Source organism: Osmia lignaria, chromosome 13, assembly GCF_051020975.1.
Source record: "Osmia lignaria lignaria isolate PbOS001 chromosome 13, iyOsmLign1, whole genome shotgun sequence".
Classification (NCBI taxonomy): Eukaryota; Metazoa; Arthropoda; class Insecta; order Hymenoptera; family Megachilidae; genus Osmia; species Osmia lignaria.
Genome location: NC_135044.1, coordinates 6623791 through 6642076, shown reverse-complemented (window position 1 = coordinate 6642076; position 18286 = coordinate 6623791). Strand labels below are relative to the sequence as shown.

The 18286-nt window shown below is 37.2% G+C and overlaps 1 protein-coding gene across 7 annotated transcripts in view; it reads left to right on the top strand.

Moving 5' to 3' along the window:
- LOC117602592 (uncharacterized) overlaps nucleotides 1–18286 on the top strand; it is a 172596-nt gene that overhangs the window by 143981 nt on the left and 10329 nt on the right. For 5 of the 7 annotated variants that reach the window (XM_034320808.2, XM_034320807.2, XM_034320804.2 and 2 more), the window contains 7 exons: nucleotides 4171–4310; nucleotides 12633–12794; nucleotides 13580–13636; nucleotides 14899–14979; nucleotides 15463–15529; nucleotides 16802–16964; nucleotides 17158–17386. In XM_034320808.2, the coding sequence (XP_034176699.2) occupies nucleotides 4171–4310; nucleotides 12633–12794; nucleotides 13580–13636; nucleotides 14899–14979; nucleotides 15463–15529; nucleotides 16802–16964; nucleotides 17158–17386 (899 nt within the window). The remainder of the gene's footprint in view (nucleotides 1–4170; nucleotides 4311–12632; nucleotides 12795–13579; nucleotides 13637–14898; nucleotides 14980–15462; nucleotides 15530–16801; nucleotides 16965–17157; nucleotides 17387–18286) is intronic. The other 2 variants (XM_076691911.1, XM_034320806.2) reach the window with 1 other exon arrangement.

Sequence of the window (18286 nt, the reverse complement as noted above, 5' to 3'; positions counted from 1 at the left end):
AATTGTAAAAGGACAGGTTAAAGATATGTGCAATCTGGCTATAGTTCCTATTCTCGCCGCCAGACTCGCCTCAGCTTTCTCGCTAGTGCTCACTCCATAACTCATCACCAAGCATCAAATACCTCAAGTTTAATAATCTTCCAAAAAATGAATGTCATCAGATAAGAAAGTTATTATCAAAAGTGTTAACGTTAATCTGTCCATTAATTAAAGCCAATGTCCATAAAAAGAAAAGAAAAAAATGAGTAAAGTTGAAGAGTACCTGTAGGGTACTGACAGAGGTGTGTCCAGAAACGAAATAAGTTGTTGAAGTAGAAGAGGAAGAAAAAAGAGGAATGGCGTATTATAGCAGCCACGAAGCAGAAGCCTGTATGCACGTGGAAAGGAAACGCTCGTGTTATTCGAAGGATAGAAAGAAACGAAGAGAGAAAGTAGATCTTAATATCACTTATTTATTCATGCTTATAGCCCTGCTTTCGCCGCTCGAGGATTTTCATAACAGGTTTGTTCTCCTACCCTGCAAAGTCCACATTATCAGCGAGCACATTCTGAGATTGTTTATGCTCCGCCTATGCAAATTTAGCAAATTCTTTCTGCTTCTTATGAAACGAAGCATCGTATACCATGAGCTGTACCATCATTGTCACTTTTTACTCTTCTTGTTTATCTTTTCTTCTCTGTACTTCTGTCTTTCAGTTCTTCCTATGATAAATCACCTGTCGTTAAACATTGTATCATAGTAATGCCTTCTGTTTCAAAGGGGTTTAAAAATGAATGGATTTAAATTACATCTTTGAAGATAGACACAGGTCGAAAGGATTTTCTTATGCACCTCACACGCGAACTCCTGGTAACCACTTCTCAGCCAGAAACTTTGGATTCTTCTGGTCATATCTCGAACGTGTAAACCTGAGCTTGCAGAATACGTAAGGAACCTCTTCTTGACCTCATCTTCCTCTTGATCCCACGGTGGCACGTAAGTTTACCACGGGACAAACTTTCCCGACCTTCTCGTTGCTTTAAAATAATTTAAAAGGGGAAGAGAAACTTTTCGTTGGTTACCAGAAGACACAGAAGAAAGAAGAGGTTTGGTAAAGAATCGTGGACATTTAATCCCCTTAGGGCTTCCAGGTGCATGTGTATCGCATAATGCAGCCTTTTTGACGTAACTTTTGTTGAGGATTGCATAAACGATGTTAATCTTTAATTTTATAAATAATTTATAAATTGAGTCTGTTGCAAAAATAATTTAATGATTAATTAAATCTGCAATGTAATAGAGATTGATTTCATAGAGCATATGTTTGATATCACGCTTCTGTGAGGTTTAATAACCCGTTTTTATCAGAACGAAGAATTCTTCTCGCGTACAGATACAATGCAGAAAATCGAGAATACAGGGCGGTGAAAAGGGTGCAACGGAGCTCACCTCGTAATTTACAGAAAAACGTGCCGGGAGTCGAAAACCAAGAGAAAATATCATTGCCGGTTTCTTTCATCCCCGATGGTCTAGTTATAATCAAGAATATCCCCGTTGAAGAACCAATTGAATTTGTTGGTCACGGTTCCTGCTATCTCCTGACCCCTGTGTTCCTCCAAGAACTAATTATTGGAACACGTAAGATCTAGCTATATCCACTATTACGACTGCGGTCGAAAATTTTTATTGCAGTTTAAATGAAAGCCTGATTACATTGCAGACATTAATTTATAAGACTATCGAACCCCTTGCTTAATAAACTCGAGTCAAAAGTTGAAATTTCTTCTACATAAAATTAAATAATATTTAAAGGAGAAGGGTAATAGTAAAAAAAAATTAATTCGATATTTTTTTGACGTAGTAAATGGAAGACTTAGAACGGGGCCCGGGGCTATAGCCCTCCTTTTAATCCGGCGCTGCCTTTTTGAACCCATATGCAAAAGAACCTTTTCCCAGCAGTAGTATATAATAGTAATTTTCAGACAGAAAACCGATTATGAAAATATATTTTTACTATCCCCCGATATTCGCCAGTGGTGCTACAATGTTACCGAAAGGTGGTATTATTCCGAAGAGGATCGTCCGTATTTTATCAAGGCGGATAGCCGAGCAGTCAGGCAAGAGCGATACATGTAAAGAATACAGGAGACTCGCGGGACCCACGTTCGGGAATGTCGACTCGTAATATCGAAAATATATTGCCGGTAGTGGTAACCACAAGTCATGTTCAATCGAATGAATCATATGGAATAAAAATAATCCAGCCCATCGGAGACGAAAGGTCCAATAACGTTTCCTCTATCAAACTTGACTGGGTCGATGAAGAATAAAAAGAAGGGTGGCCTTGCCCTCCTTAAAAATGTAGATTGATCCCTACTCAAAAATGTGATCTAGTTCCCTTATTATTTCAAATTTCAAATTTTCAGAATTTCAAAATTTTTAATAGGGAGCAGGTTCTTGTCATTGAAAAAGTGATTTTGGTTTAGTTAAGAATGACTGCTTACATGTAAGACTCAGCCTTTCAAGGGTTAATTTATCAATATTCTTAAAATATATATTCATGTGACGTTCCCAAAAGCAGTTTATACGAGGAAAGGGCCATAGAAAGGAATTGAACTTCAGTGTAGTCGGGTTCCATAAATTTCCATAATAAAGCCAAGCTGTACTTCATAATTGTGTTCCATAAAACATACATAAATCGTTTGATTTATTAGCTTTTACAGGACCATTAAATTACATTTTTTCGCTTTTAACAACGGCCCTCCAAGTGAAACTAGACACATTTATTATGAAACTGCGCCAGTCGACAAGTTCGCAACAGCTGCAAACACGCAATTTAAGGAGCATAAAGTTTTACTTAAAGTTTGTTATGATTTGCAGACGGCCCCATACTTCCGGCTCGTCATTAGAATTACTCCAATTGTAACTCGTAACATTCGTCGTAATTTTAATTGGTTTTTTAAATTTTAATTGGTTCCCAACTATATATGAAAATCTATATAATAGGATTTAAAGATCCACAATAATTATTTCACGTACTCAGAAATATAATATAATTAATAATAACTCCATATCTTATAAATACAATAATCCCTTATTTTATAAATGGTAGTTGATTATCATGAGAGTTTGAAGATTTAATTTTGATCGGTTTAATTAATTACCAATTATTATCAAACGAAATCCAATTTTCTTCTGCATCAAAAATTTCATACTAAAGTTCAATACTGATTTTAATTAATTAGACCCCAATTCCCTATCAGTCCACCAGAAATTTTTCCAGAAACTTTCGATGGCCAGTCCATCTCTGATTAACATCATCATCTAAGGATATAAGAGATAGGAATAGTCAATTAGCAAATGCTGATACAAGGCATCGATACCATCCCTAATACCATCATGTTGCGTAATTGAAATTAGTCTTAGGCGTGTAGACAATCGAGGATTTCAGATAATAACCTGCAGTTAATCTGATTAGTACATTACCTAATAAATGGCCACTGCCTGCCAATCAATTACTACCATCGTATTTAACCATCTGATCGAGACAGACAATTATATCGATTAGGTAATCATGTAAAGTAATGCATGTCAGACACGAAGCAACTAAGCAATGAGTAAAGGGTTAAAACGGTGTCAACCAGGTTTACGAGTTAGCCCGAGTTGGAAGGATGATACAATTTATTTCTACTAACATTAGCTACGCAAAGATAGTTAATTAGGTGGTGCTGTTACCGATGCTAATTAACGGATGCGTTGACGCTAATACAATATACCGTCGTAGCTGGAGGTGAGAGGATTTCGGAGGCAAAGTAACTAACGGTACGCTTGAATTATCCATTAATGGATAGCGTAGCTACAATTCCATTATCCGAGAGATTGCGAATGTTCAAACATTAAAAAGTAAAACTCTCTTTTGTGAAATATTAGTCATCACGAATGTTTCAATTTCAATCGTTATTTGTTCTGTAAGTGAAACAATTACAATTTATTTTTTCAAGATTAAAATATAAATGTTAGTTCAGGATAGCGATGGGATATTTAGTTACTTTCAAGTATGAGGTATTTTAGTTACTTTTATCTGTAATAAAAATAAAGTAACATAGGACATATGGTATATCAGTTTAAAGGATAAAGTATGATGAAAACATACTTGGTCGGTACTTACGAGTATTTCTTTTCTGTTTCAGAGCAAGGACAAAGTACAAACAAGAAAAAGACAACATTTTCGAGACTACTCCGAGGACTAAAGACGCACAGGAAAGAGAAACAAGCGCAAACTCAAGGTTCCCCGAGGCATGGTCGTGCAAGGATGGGTGTACCTCAAAGAGTAAGTGTGTAACGTAATTTCATTTAAACCGGGAGTCAATTTTACGTTCTTGCGTAATTTTTATTCAACAGCAATTTAGACTTCGTTCTTTCACTCCGCGCAATTTTTATTATAGTTAAGGTTAATTTTCCACAATAGTTAAAAGTTTGAAAACAAGTGCAGACATGAAACTGATGATTTCCCTCGTAGACACGTGGGAAATTCAGATCACCATTATTTTCGGTTCATTGATAAAGAAACTTGTATGCATCAGCGGAGTTCGCCGTTTACCTCTGAGAATTAAAGCTCCTCAAGATTTCCCAAGTGTCGTCGATCGCTAAATTTTTCGCTGCTGACGATCCAGACTCGCGTCTAATTTCATTTATAAACTTTCTCTTCGATGAACACATTAATCGACGTATTTAAAAAAAAAAGATAAGAATTGCATTGGTAATTATTATTGTTTCGAATATTTGCAAATATTTTATAATGTCCTTATTATTTTTGATGTTAGTTTGAATCCTCCATTAATTACATCAAACAATATTTTATGAAATTTCTTTTACTGTTGCTCTTTTTCTCACAATCAAAAGATTATTTAATTTTATTAAACATTTTTAATTTTTGAACTAAATTTATTACCCAGGAGGCCCTCGAAGGTCTTGAGAATATATATAAAAGAATTCAATAATTTTGTGTGCCCAAAGTAAAATTCAGCCAAATATAATATTATATAATAAATGACGACTTGATACCATAATTTAATATCGAGTTAATAATGGCCATTGACGAAAGCTCACGGTCGATTTACCAACTAACTGCAGTATTTCTTCATCATCCACCGCTTGAACAGGAGTTCCTTTTATCTCTTAGCTAAAACACGACAGGTATATCATCATATGGCGTACGCGGTCCGGAGATCAGACACATAACCCCCCATAAACGGCCACTCAAAGACATTCCTCTCGCTTTGACCTTGGCACAAAGTATCACGAACCTTGATAGTACTTGGAATGAAATTTCCTCGAGAGCCCTCGATAAAGCACTTGTATGCCAGTTGAGCGTCGTTTTCGACTCTCGGCTTCGAAACCTCTGACCGTTCTACGATCAGTAGAACCACTCAACATTGGGCCACAAATTCCATGACTATACTAGAGAGAAGAATCCGATCAGGATGCTGGTGCATCAGCAACGAAAATTCAATTATGCACGGATGATGGAACGAATCGTTGCATGAGCTATGACGAGAGTGCCGCTTCGATGGGGATGATAGGAGAAGGCATTTGATGGCTGAAGATCATCAACATTGGTCAGTCGCCTTTGCAGAGGAGGAAATACCTGACCAATGCTGTCTACTACATAAATTGCCTCTTAACACGTTGATGGGAACTTCTGTTGCAAGACGTGCAAAAACTAATTATTATCCTTCAAAGAGTGATGGATGAGTCAATCATGGCCTAAATCTACGAAACCTCTACTTTGTTAAAATGAGGCGAAAAAAAGATAATATTTTACTTTTCAATCGGTATCTCTAATTTCTTTCAATTTTCATTCTATTATAAAGGATTATTTAGGGAGATGAAATATCATTAGAAAAAGTGTCACAATCCTAATCTAAAATTAATGATACTGAACGCAGATGAACTAATGATAATAGTATAATTGAAGGAGAAAGACAAACTGTAACAAGCTTAATGTTTGCAATAAATCTCTCCTGTGTAGATTCAGTCCACCTACCAATAAACATACAGTCATGGACACTATTATTATCGCGAATACTGTCGCCAGGATAACCTACGATCGTACGAGTCGGTAACCACAGTCGGTGCCGCGTCTGGTCGTCTGGCAGGACGGCTGATACCTGTAATGGAAGGTAACCAACGAGTCCTCGTAGGACAGGACAGCGATTCTAACTGAACAGAATATTGCAAACTGTCAACAGTGGTACGTCCGTCCCTTGTCGACACCACTGACCGCACATTGCCGTTCATCTTGTTTCGGCTTGACTGCTGCCAGTAATCCTACTAGCGTCTAACGACAATATCTATGTTCCAGATACCTTACACCAAAGGTTCTGAACTTGGAAAATTCTTAGATATATTTATTCAGAAAATTTAATATAAATTTTCATAAGAAGAATATTAGAGAATTTCAAGCTCTCTTATAATACTTATTATTTTTCACCTCGGTCGTTTCTTCAGGATTGGTTCATTGAAAGCATCTCCTAAAGTTGGCCAGAAAACGTGGCCGGAAACGGTAAGAATTGGAAGCTCGGGTTTCTCCTCAACTTTCACGGAAATTGCTTATCCGCGCTGTTCGTTCCGGCTGTCCATTTTCTTCGTAGAAAGACCGTTTATCCCGCACTCTTCCCAATCGTTCGTGCTCCATCTCCAACACGTAATCAAGGATCGACGGTTATCCTTGCACACGTCGCAGTAAGTCGACTAGGGGGAACGTATTGGTCATTAGTGTTCGCGTCTTTCGTTAGCTCTTTCAACCTGGCTATCCATTAGCGTTACCGCATCACCCTGCCACTTGGATAGAGAACCAACAGTTACGGTACGTTCACCTCACCGACATTTTTATTTTATTTCTTTTTCTCTTACTTATTACCTAGTGGAATACCAAAGGGTTTAGTTTGAAACAATGAAAGTGCCACAAAATAACACAAATGTCTAATAGTCAGTTGTAGAAAATTTTGATCATTTTCAAAATGTTTAAAGTCTGAGCCCAATTTCAATTCGAAGCTTAAGGGTTGAAATAGAGGTATTAGCAGCTAGAAACATAAATGTAATCCGATGTAACGATGTTAACATCCTATTTACCCACATCCATCAAGTGTGTCCAGTGACTTACAGAGTAAAATCAACAGCGGTCCACTTCCTTTGGTATTCAAATTATTCGTATGTGAACGTGGTTATATCGCAACAGAGCAACGATTCGTGTGATGCAATAGGTTAGGTTACCAGGTCAACAGCTGAGTGTATTTCACGCCCTTCACGACCCTGGTATTAGCATATAAAGCGATTTACTCTGCTTTACTCGCGTTTCAGAACGCCGTTCTGTAGATTACTTACAATTTAATCTTTTCTGTAAAGCGATCAAATGATTTGCTATACGTATACTTAGATGGCTTCTTATAATGTGACAAATATTGTTAAATTGAAAAAAAGTACGTGTCCCAAAATAAAAAAATATTTTTCATTATTTCATTTTATTTCCAGTGATAGAGATTCCATTTTTATTATTTATTTAATTTATAATGGTGTCAAAAGAATGTCACCGAAATGGTATCAAAAATTTTATTTCCTTGCCTTTACTTTTTCATATTTCATGAAAGACTTAAATATCGTAGAAGATATTCTTTCCCTGGCGGATTGCAACCTCGACAATACTTCATAAATGTTTCAAGATCCAAAGGAGAATTTACGGTTGCGCAGAGTTTTACGAATTCAAAACGATACAGCGTTACCGACTTTTCAGAGACGGTTTGTAAGAATGTGAAATATTAAGCAGGTTCTTTTTGATGAGACTCCTATTCCAAGATTCATAAAAAATATTACTATCTGACACAGATTTAATATACGGAATTCATGGAATTTATTATTTACCTAACTTACACTATCTGTTAATTAATTTAATTAGTACTCGTATCATTATACATACTCTTCATAAATTATAAAAATTATTTAGAAAAAATATTAAGTACTTTCTCCAGTACCCCTCAAAGGGTTAAACGAAACGCTCAAGGCTCCCTCGTACCCCATCTATAAAACAACCATGACAATTTTGGATACCAACATAAAAGGGTTAAGGTTGCATCGCCCCATAAAGAGTTTGACGAGTAATTACAAAGCGAAGATCCTTCAAAGGAGCAACTAATCCCTCGTCCTTCCTCTGAAAAACGAAAAATTGTTTATGATGCGGCAATTAATTTGTTTCACCGACCACGAATCGACGGCGACGCGTTGAAAAGAGCACGAACGCGTTCAAACGAACCGTCTAGACAGTCCGCAATCGATCAACCCCACTTTAGAGAAATCTCACCGTGGAAACGACGTCGCATGAACCACGTGCGTGCAGAATCGTGTGCGCACTCTGTTTCGAGCCTGTCAAGAAGTCAACACAATTCCAAAGTATATGTATATATATATATATATAGTATATTTTTTTAAATCGACGCTACATCCGGGGTACATTTACTAATTAGAACGAACCACTTGAAAAAAAAGAGTTTGTTCTTCCTCGTCGATTTTCCTGTGTGCCACGTCGTTGCTCGGAGAAGAAAATTACAGGGACCGTGACATTGAGACTTTCAGTGGAACGCAACGAGTAAAGACAAAGAAGGAACATGAATAAAGATAGAGATAGGTGGAATGGAAAGGCGAGGAGAGAAAAAGAGAGAGGCAGCCATTCTGTGAGCTTTGAAAAGGTGACGAAGACGCGAAGAACGAGGCTGAAGAAGGACAGATAGAGAAAAGAAAAAGAGTTGAAGGGACGACGAGGATGATGTACTATATCGATCGCACCTGAAGCACCCACCTTTTGCTGCCGTGGTCTGGTCGCGTCGCTCTCCTTTTTTTTCTCTCTCTCTCTCCTCTCCTACCCCCTGTTTCTTTCTTTTCTACCCCACGTGCAACGTGCATCGATGGAAACACTGGCAAGTACCGGATCCTCTTAGCACCCCCTACGTACCAAACGATCTTCGGCACAGGGTATTTCATAATTTCTTACCGGCGAGTGTATATTTCTTAAACGATTTTTCCTTCGAAAAGATATCGAAGTTCAGAGATACAATTGTGAATTTTCTGAATTAGAAAATGTCAGACGCGTTAGTAGATAAATAATCCCCCTTTATCTTCATCCCTGAATCCTAAAGCATCGGGTACAAGTGATCGAAACAGTTTCGCAGAGCAACAGCAGGATAGGGTTTACAGTTGTACACAGTACAATCTTGCGTTATCGCAACTATTTGCCCACAAGTGACCAATAAAGCCGACGAACGCGGTGTCGATTTTATTGTCCAAACGAATCCCTTTCTCACCCTAGAATGTCCCTGTTTCAAGCTACCTCGTATCCCTAGGACACGATAGTCGCGAGAATATCCCGGGCTCCGGTGTCCAGGAACGGCCTCTAGGCAATGCATTTCAATGCACCGACAGCCTGCACACTTGCTTCCCCTGTCTGCTGGTTTGCTGCACGTTCCTAAGTGATTCCGGATTGGCGCGCTAATGACTGTTTCATATTCATTGGATAACGCAACGCTACCACCCTGCTGGGCATAGGTTACACATTGCTCTTGCTTTATCGCTTCTGCTCCGCTTTCATAGTCTTTCACGGCAATCTTCGGCTCTTACATCCTGCGGACGATTAATTCTGCCTTTGATTACCCACTCTTCGCGCACCAATCGTTGATTAACGATTGCAAATCGGGGATACTGTTGTATGTAATTAAAGTGGATCATTTAACCCTGGGGTACGTTGCATAGTTTAAGTAAAAATACTGATACATAAGGATTCAGTATCAGTGGTATTCGTTAGCAGTGAAGAGAGGTGATGCGGTTTCTTCAGTGGCGAGTACTATCCAATGCTTTGAGTTTTACAATGGGTCGGTTTCTTACCGCGACAAGATGCCCGGGCCGTATTTTCGAGTCTGCTTAATTAAACAAGATATCAGAGAGCGTTTGTAGGGCCTCCGACGGGATCCTTTTCAATCCTTTCGTTACCTTTCCCCCGTTTTCTCGCCCTTTTTCTTGCAGAGCCTCTTGCTTTCTTCCACTGTCGCTCTTCTCTACTGAACTCTTCAAGTCGAACTCTTAGCCAACCTTTTCACGTATACGTCTCCTTAACGACGACTTCTTTCCCCCTTTTTTTCGATATTCCTTTCTCCACCTTTGCTTTCAATTTTATTTTAATTCTACTCGTGATTTCTATCTCGATTGCTTTTTTTTTTTTTTAATATTTCTTAAAATTCTGACGATACGAATGCAGTCTCGGCGAATAATTATTCTTGGGAAATATTTTTTTATTTTTGATACTTACATATAAAGGGAATTGTAAATGGGTTCGTCGTTATATTTAACTGATTGTAACGGTGTACAATTCTATTTGGTAAATTTCAATTGAAACGAATTCACTTGCAATTTTAACGCGCGGAAGCAACGAATTCGAAAGAATAATTCATTGATTGCACGTTTCTATGCCTTAACGTTTAAAACCGCTGATTGCCGATAAAAGCGCGGAACGCAAATGAACTGTTGCGCGTAAATTATACGGTTGAGGGTTCAACGCGTTAATTTATTACTGAATTACGTGCAATTTAAATGCTTTGCGTCGATCATGCGTACGTGCACAGCTTGCTCTAGAATCGATTTCGGCAAACTGCTAGCATTGCACGTGTACGAATTCGTAATCGAACCATCGATACGATGATACGTATTTGTAATAAATAAAGACAACCTGATGTAAGTATCGCCATGAAATTTCAAGATTTTCCATGAATTTTGTAAAAGAAAAAAATTTGTCAGAGAGAAGATCCTCGTGGATCGCAGTTTCTACGATGTTACGTAAATAATATTTATAATGAAGGTACCAGTTTCTAATTATCGAATCTCTTAATTAACTGTACTGTCGTTGACCTGAAATTGAACAGAGAAGTGTCTCGCTTAAATGGTTCAAACTTTAATTAAACTAGTTGCAACCAATTACACGTCTATTATTCTCCAAGTCATCTTGCTAGAAATAAACTTTCGTTGCAAGATCCTCTGTATCCATATTTTCTGTGCAATATGATTCTGAAATGATACACATACACCGGTAAGAAATAATAATAATAGAAATTTATGATAACAGGTAAAATTGGTTCTGTAAATTGGACAGCTGAAATGCTGGAATATCGAGACACTTAAGTTACATCTTGTTCTCAATTTTCTGTAGATTTTCTATACGAAGTACAAGAATTATTAACATAATTAGGCATAAATACCTTTAACCCTTCAGAATTGAAGTCTGAGTCAAACTGCAAAATATCCACAAAAATTGTTGTATTTCCAATGTTCTTTTCCATTTTTATTTGAAAAATCCAACATACTGAAACTTTTTAATTAAACCCCAGCTTCCATTCACTTTTTTTCGAATGATCTGCCAAGTTGTTATCTTTTGCTGTATATTATAATAAATGTAAATTTCTAGATTTATGTTCTATCATATGAGAATCAATATTGCACTAGAGTTCGGTGACGACACCGAACAAGAAACTATTGATGGAAATTCAAAGTTACACACTAGTGTCGAAAGCCATTAATTGCATTAATTGGAGTGGGTGTATTGATGCAAACAAAGTTGAAGATACTGGAATATTTGTCTAACATGTTCCACCCTTATCATTAAATTGTACATGTATTTTTGAGACACCCTGTATATACCACGTCGACAATTTTCCCAAATGCACGTCAATGTCACAATGCCTAATTCGTCAGACGCTTCGTGAGACATTAACACGAGCTGTCGCGACGCCACGTTGTGGAATCGAGTTTTATTAGGTAGTTACGATATACACACATACTCTTCAACGTCTACGTAGTTTCGGTGACGTTTGCAGGGATTACCTTCATCCCTTTGGTAAATAGAAACCACTGCCATGGTTTAACATCACGTGTCAGCTTCTTCGCAACAGCGTACGCCTTAGGTATGCTGACAACGCCATACTTATTGTTACGAAGTAACAAAGGAATTCGTTGTTAGAAAATCCGAACTTTGCCTCCATATGAGCTCTAATCAATTTTGCAATTTTTTTTTTAATTATAAATGGTATTTTGAGATATTTGGACGATTGTAATTGATCCTATGTAAATGATTAGAAAATTAATTACAAATATTTAATTTAATATTTTATTTTATGAAATAATAGATATTTGAGCATTGTTGCATTTCTCCTTCTCGGAAATGTTTCCCCGTACCAATTCCATACCAGAAGACAAATTTTCCGCTTAAGATCACTCCCTTCCGAAGGATGCTCTTTATAAATACTTGGAACGCTTCAAGTTACATAGCCAAAATACTCCAGTTTCTGTCTTAATTATTCGGCTAATGGAGATCGGAATGTTGACTCCTTGCTACAAGTTTTTTCAAATATTTTCCTGGAAAACATTTCACTTTAATTACTGCCTTGATATTGCATCAAATAAAACATAAATAAGAAAAGTAGATCAAGTTGAAAGTTATTATTTCATAATTTTTCACGACTTTTATAAAGTAATAGATTATTTAAAGATAATTAAAATTGTTTCGATGCTGTTTTGGAAAATTGAAATAACGTTGTATCCCCTTGTTTGTTAATGGCAGGTGGATACACCGGATAGTGTACTGCAAAGTGGATTGGGACTAGGACCAGACATGGGACACACGATTCTACGTTCCATGGTGGATCCACGGGATTACGACCGATTACGATACCTTCAGATGAACGGTGGACAACCAAACAGTTTCGAGGAAACTATACACAGGGTATGTTAATAGAAATAGCAAAATATTGTGAAAATAATATATAAAATCATTATTTTAATGGGACATATATGGAACATGCATTTTCTACAAATTTTCCGGAAAATGAAAAGTTTCAAAAATAAAAATAGAGTACCTCGAAAATCACAGTATGGAGCTGACACGCGTATAGGATAAAAAGTTTTCGAACAACTTTCCAGGTCAAAAGGGTTAAATTATATTTATACACCTTGCGTCTAGTACCGCTATTGAAAACTTTTCCTTTTAACGAATGGAAAGTCATAAACAGATTCGGGTCAGGAGAACAGAATTGTTCTTTATTTCATTCTTGAAACACGGTTAACACGTTGTGAGGGTCAGTAGTGAGTGGTACCACAAATGTAATACAGTGGAAAAAGAATCATTGTAAAATAAATCATTATTCATAATTAGGTACTCATTTATCTCAATAACGATTAATTGATTAATGATTATAATTACCATGACCACTTTCAGTAAGCAATTATAAAAGTAATCAATTACTGTCTGCAATAATTACGTATTACCAAACCCAAATTTTAATTAATTACACGTATAGGGTGTCGAACCACATTTAACGTGTTAATTAGAGTCGAATGAAAGGGGTCTACAACCCCAGGCCCCATTTTCCTGGAGCCTCCATTCTTAGCCTTCCATTTATTATCAGTTCTTGGCGTTAATCTATTTTTTTTTTTTTTCTTACCTTATTTTAGGATTGTTGGTCAGTTCAGCATATATATAGGTCTTTTTTACCACTTTGTATTTTGCAGCTGAAAGTTCAAGAGGCACTGAGGAAGAAGGAGCGATTTCATAAAGAACACGAAGAGGTGAGTGCAATTTAAAGTTTGAATTTACTTCCCTACATTTTTTTTGTTTTAATTTACTAATGAAATTTTATTTGCACGAATGTGAAGGGAAGAATGTGCGAGGGAGTGTATTTAGAAAGGAATTTAATAAATTCAAGCAATAATCTTCACAATCTTTTTAAACAAATTTTTTATTGAAAAAATTCAAATAATTACACTTATTCTTTGTGTATCACAAATAAATATTTATGAAATAAAATAACTGTAATCATATAAGAAACAGGCATATCTACAGGGTGACCCATTTTACTGTATCAACTCAATTATCTCTTGAATTATTTGTTTTTCAAAAAAATATTCATATAATTTTATTTTTTAAAATAAGAACGTTGAAAATAACTGGTTTCCTTAGTTTACACCAAGCTGAAATATTCTTGGGACAATTTCCTTGATCGTACACGATAACTGTGAAGGAACCTATCACGATTAAACCAACCTGTGCAGCAGCTCATTTATTTCCCTCCTTCAATTCCGTAGCGCGTTCCCTGGATCATCGACAACCCTGCTCTCGTCGTTCAACCAATATTAGCTCTGGAAGCCAATGGTTTTATCCGATACAAAGCTCCCCTTGCTTTTCCAACCCTCCAATCCGAGATTCAACGAAATTCGCACAGCAAGAAATTTGCATGTGTACGACTCTTACGTCGTTCTACTTGTTCCTTCGTCTTTTTCGATCATTTCTTAACTATCCGTCTTACGCCAACACGATGCCTCTTATTATGCAAAACAGCCAGATCGAGACCGAGATCATCATAATCGTCAATGTGTATTACGATGTTATGCTATGAATTTTTTATACTGCCTCCGGCGAAACATTTTCCTTCCTCCTCTTATTTTTCCCTAAGCTGTTTCCTTTCTATCGATTTTCTTAGGTAAAGGCGTTTGGATTATACTATGGTTATACGTGTACTAAAATTTTAAGGTTCCAAAATTTCAAAATATTCGATTTTCCGAATTCCAAAAGTTTATCGTGTGCGCAAAGATTTTCATGAAAGATTGTAATAGATCGAATTCTTCTTATCAAAGAAACGAGGAAAAGGAATGATCCCTTGTATTAAAATAAACTAAATGTATAAAGGTAAAGTTAAATATTTTAATTGCTGGAAACTGACGATTCGATGCGTACATACGCGAGAAAAGCTAGCCTGTCCTTTCAGAGAAATTTGAAGGTAGTGAAAGGGGTCTCCCAGAAATTGACCGAAACTGCTTGCTCTTGGCCGTAGGCTAGTCAGACAGGCAGAAAAAGACAGGAAGAAATAAAGCGGAGAGTTTCCTTTGAGGCTGCGAGCAATATGGAAATAAAGGTCGGTATCCGTGTAAAAGTTTTAGTGTCACTTCTACCTCTGTGGGTTTACTGCTCCCTAGGGATGACCCCCCCCCCCCCCCCCCTTTTTCTTTCCACCCTGTTCCTCCACCTTCTATTTTCTCCGCCAAACGGTTGACTTCTACTTTGCTGCACGAGAAACTGCGGGATAATCCCGTGGACGACCACCTCGTCATCGTCCTTTCCTTCTCTTCTTTCTTTTATTTTTCGCTTCTTTTACCTCCTTAAAATACATACAATTAATGTAATATTATATACACGAATGTTATATCGTTAGATTAATTGGCAAATTTCCAATAATTAAGCAAACAAATGCATCCCGCTTACCAGTTAATTGACTTCACAACTTTTGCCAGAGTTTCAATAATAATGATGTAATATCACTTCTGGTAAATTAATATACGCTTTTGATCCTGTTATCAGATGAACGTTCATTCACGCTCCCGTTATTGTTCTGTTTCAGATACTAAGGGACATCCGGCAAGGTTTAATGCAACTCGGACGGGACGGACGAGGTCACCTCCCTGGAGGTAAGTACATCAAGTAGTGTAACCTCTGGCAGTTAACTACAGTCTAGCTAGTTGTCGCCTTGTCTCTCCACAATCTATATCCATCCTCCTTCCACCAACCCTTCTACTTAGTCTTCCCCCCTTGTGTGAGAGCTTCTGTCAGTAGTATGCCGTGTATCTACCTTGAACAAAACGCGCACGTGCCATCCGTAGCTGAGAATTGACTCCCAAATGCCTGACAGTTCGTACGTTTCTTCACACCCTCCAGAGACTCATTTCGAATGTTCCTCCTCTGATCCTTTCCCTCGTAGTTTTTTTCACGAAATCTCATTCCCTTGGAACAGAATTATCCTGCGAACTAAGAGACCTTAAATGACTAGAATATTTGGAGAAGTACCATTTTTCGGTCGTTAGGTTTACCTTGAAACGGCTGGGACACGGTGTAATTCGTTGGAAATGTATAATCAGGGAGTAAAATAAGCATTCGTTAGACTTAGGCCTGGTTTACATTGGTAGGAAAATTCCGTTTACTCATGGAAATTGTATTATTATATTTACTTTAATTGTTGGTGGAGCGATGCAATATTTCAAAAGAGTAATTCCTATGAAAAGGACAAATTTATTAACCCTCCGACCGCGGACCATGGAGAGAGCTCCAATTTTTAATATTACTATTATTTTCTAAATTTTACGTTTAATTAATAAATCTTTCGTTTAAAAATGATACATTTAAATTTTGATCACGATTGACCCAGACTGTTCAAGGATTAAATTTTCATATAAGAAATGGTATCAGTTATTGTCTCGTCTAGAAGAATAAATCAGATTTGGAATAGATCGAATAAAGTGTCAGGCATAATGTCTCGGGCACCCTTTAAATTTCGTATTACCGATTTATCACTGAGTCAGCGACTTTATTTGCGATTGCGTCGTTCAGAAAAGCTGTAGCTTTTCTACGAAGCCCCTTCTATATTCTGGCTAATCTTGTTATCGTCAACACCCATTGACTGCTTTCTCCACGACTCCCATTCCCAGTCCCTTCGTTTCATCTTGCGCCCACACGCATGTGACTGGTGATCCTCAGACAGTTCATTTCGTTCAGTCTTTCGCACCAACGATACTCGAGGTCTTCTCTCGCCTCTCAAATTACCTTAAGCCTGATTTACATTGCTGGAGTAAATGATGCAAATCATGCGACTCTATACTTTGCTCCTTTATTTTTTATTGAAGATCGTTTGAAAGCAAACGTGGTACTGCTATCATATTAAAAATAAAATATTTTTTAATTTATAGATGACACTTATATGTATGACGAAGACGCGCGTTGCGGAGGAATAGGTCCAGGTCCTGGAGGACAGCACTGGTATGACGAGCCTCCTTATGAATCAGACCCTGAAGATTTCCTTATGGGTGCGAGTGGAGGTCCAGTGCCAACTGCAACTATTCAAAATGGAAGGTAATAAAATACCATTTAAAATGGTACATTTTTATCTCTCTTTTCCCCTCCAACTGAGAGTTTGGAAGCTTGAAAAATTTTCCACCCCTTCAGCCCCGTCTGCGGCAATGCAACAAGGGTCTACTGTACTACATCAAAAAGATTATCCGATTTTGTAAAACTTGCTAACATGAAAAGTATTGTTCTGTTTCAGAGTGTGCTTCACGTTAAATTTGAGGCCCGAGAATCGAGGAGAAGGTATAATTTCCCTTCGGACTGCCGGGGACATCAGCCTTCCACGTGATCGATCCAGAAAAGGGGCAACTTCGACGATGCGAGGACTTATTGTACCACAAGGTCACAATAACCCACCGACTATCATACCGCTTACACATTCTAGAGCCTCTCGAGAAAGCGGGGATTACGCTAGCAGTGATGTCCAGGTAAGTTCTTCCATAAATCCACCCTCAAAACGAGATCAGATATGTTCTTATCACACGAGTGATAAGTGATGTGGAGACTGACAACTACTTTCTGATTTGAGATCTTCACTATTACACCTGAATGTCTTTATGATTAATACTGCAAATGCTCGTTCTGAAACACTTGACTAGGTTTAAACAACCCAGATAAAGTTGCAACTTTTTACTTATTATTTTTAAACTGCAGGGTGAATCTTTTTTTATTTTGATAGAATTATTGGAATGAGAAAAAATACTTTTGAATGAACTTTTTTTCTCGTTACTTTATACAATTTTTCGTATTTTTGTATGTTTAACCCAGTTGATTCTAATGACACACCGGGTGCGTCTTGGAAAGAAATTAAGTAGATTTACTAAGTTGATTATATATCTTCAGATTCACTCTGTATTTATTGAATTGACACTTTCGTCGCTAATACTTGGTCCACCCTGTATAATCACTAATTTTTAATTAATTATTTCATTCGTCCTATATAAGGAAGTATAACATATGGGGTATGAGTACCAATGACATATGGCTTCCTTTGTTTCTGTTTCATTTATTTTTATTCGTTATATGTATATTTCTCTCCTTATCTTCTAAACAGGTGTCAAAATCAATAATACTTATAAATGTATGGCACAATGTAATTTATTCAATTTTCGAAGGACAAGGTATGAACTTAAGACTGTCGACTATGTCGGTGGACATAAGTAGGAACCACGAAATTCTAGCAGATGGTTTTTACTCTGATCATCAATGATGTAACAAATCATTACTATAAACACCATCAACACTACTGTCATTTCGAACAACAACACTTTAATTAACTCTGAATCAATTACTGCTGCTACAATCTTGCCACCACCGTCGATTATTGT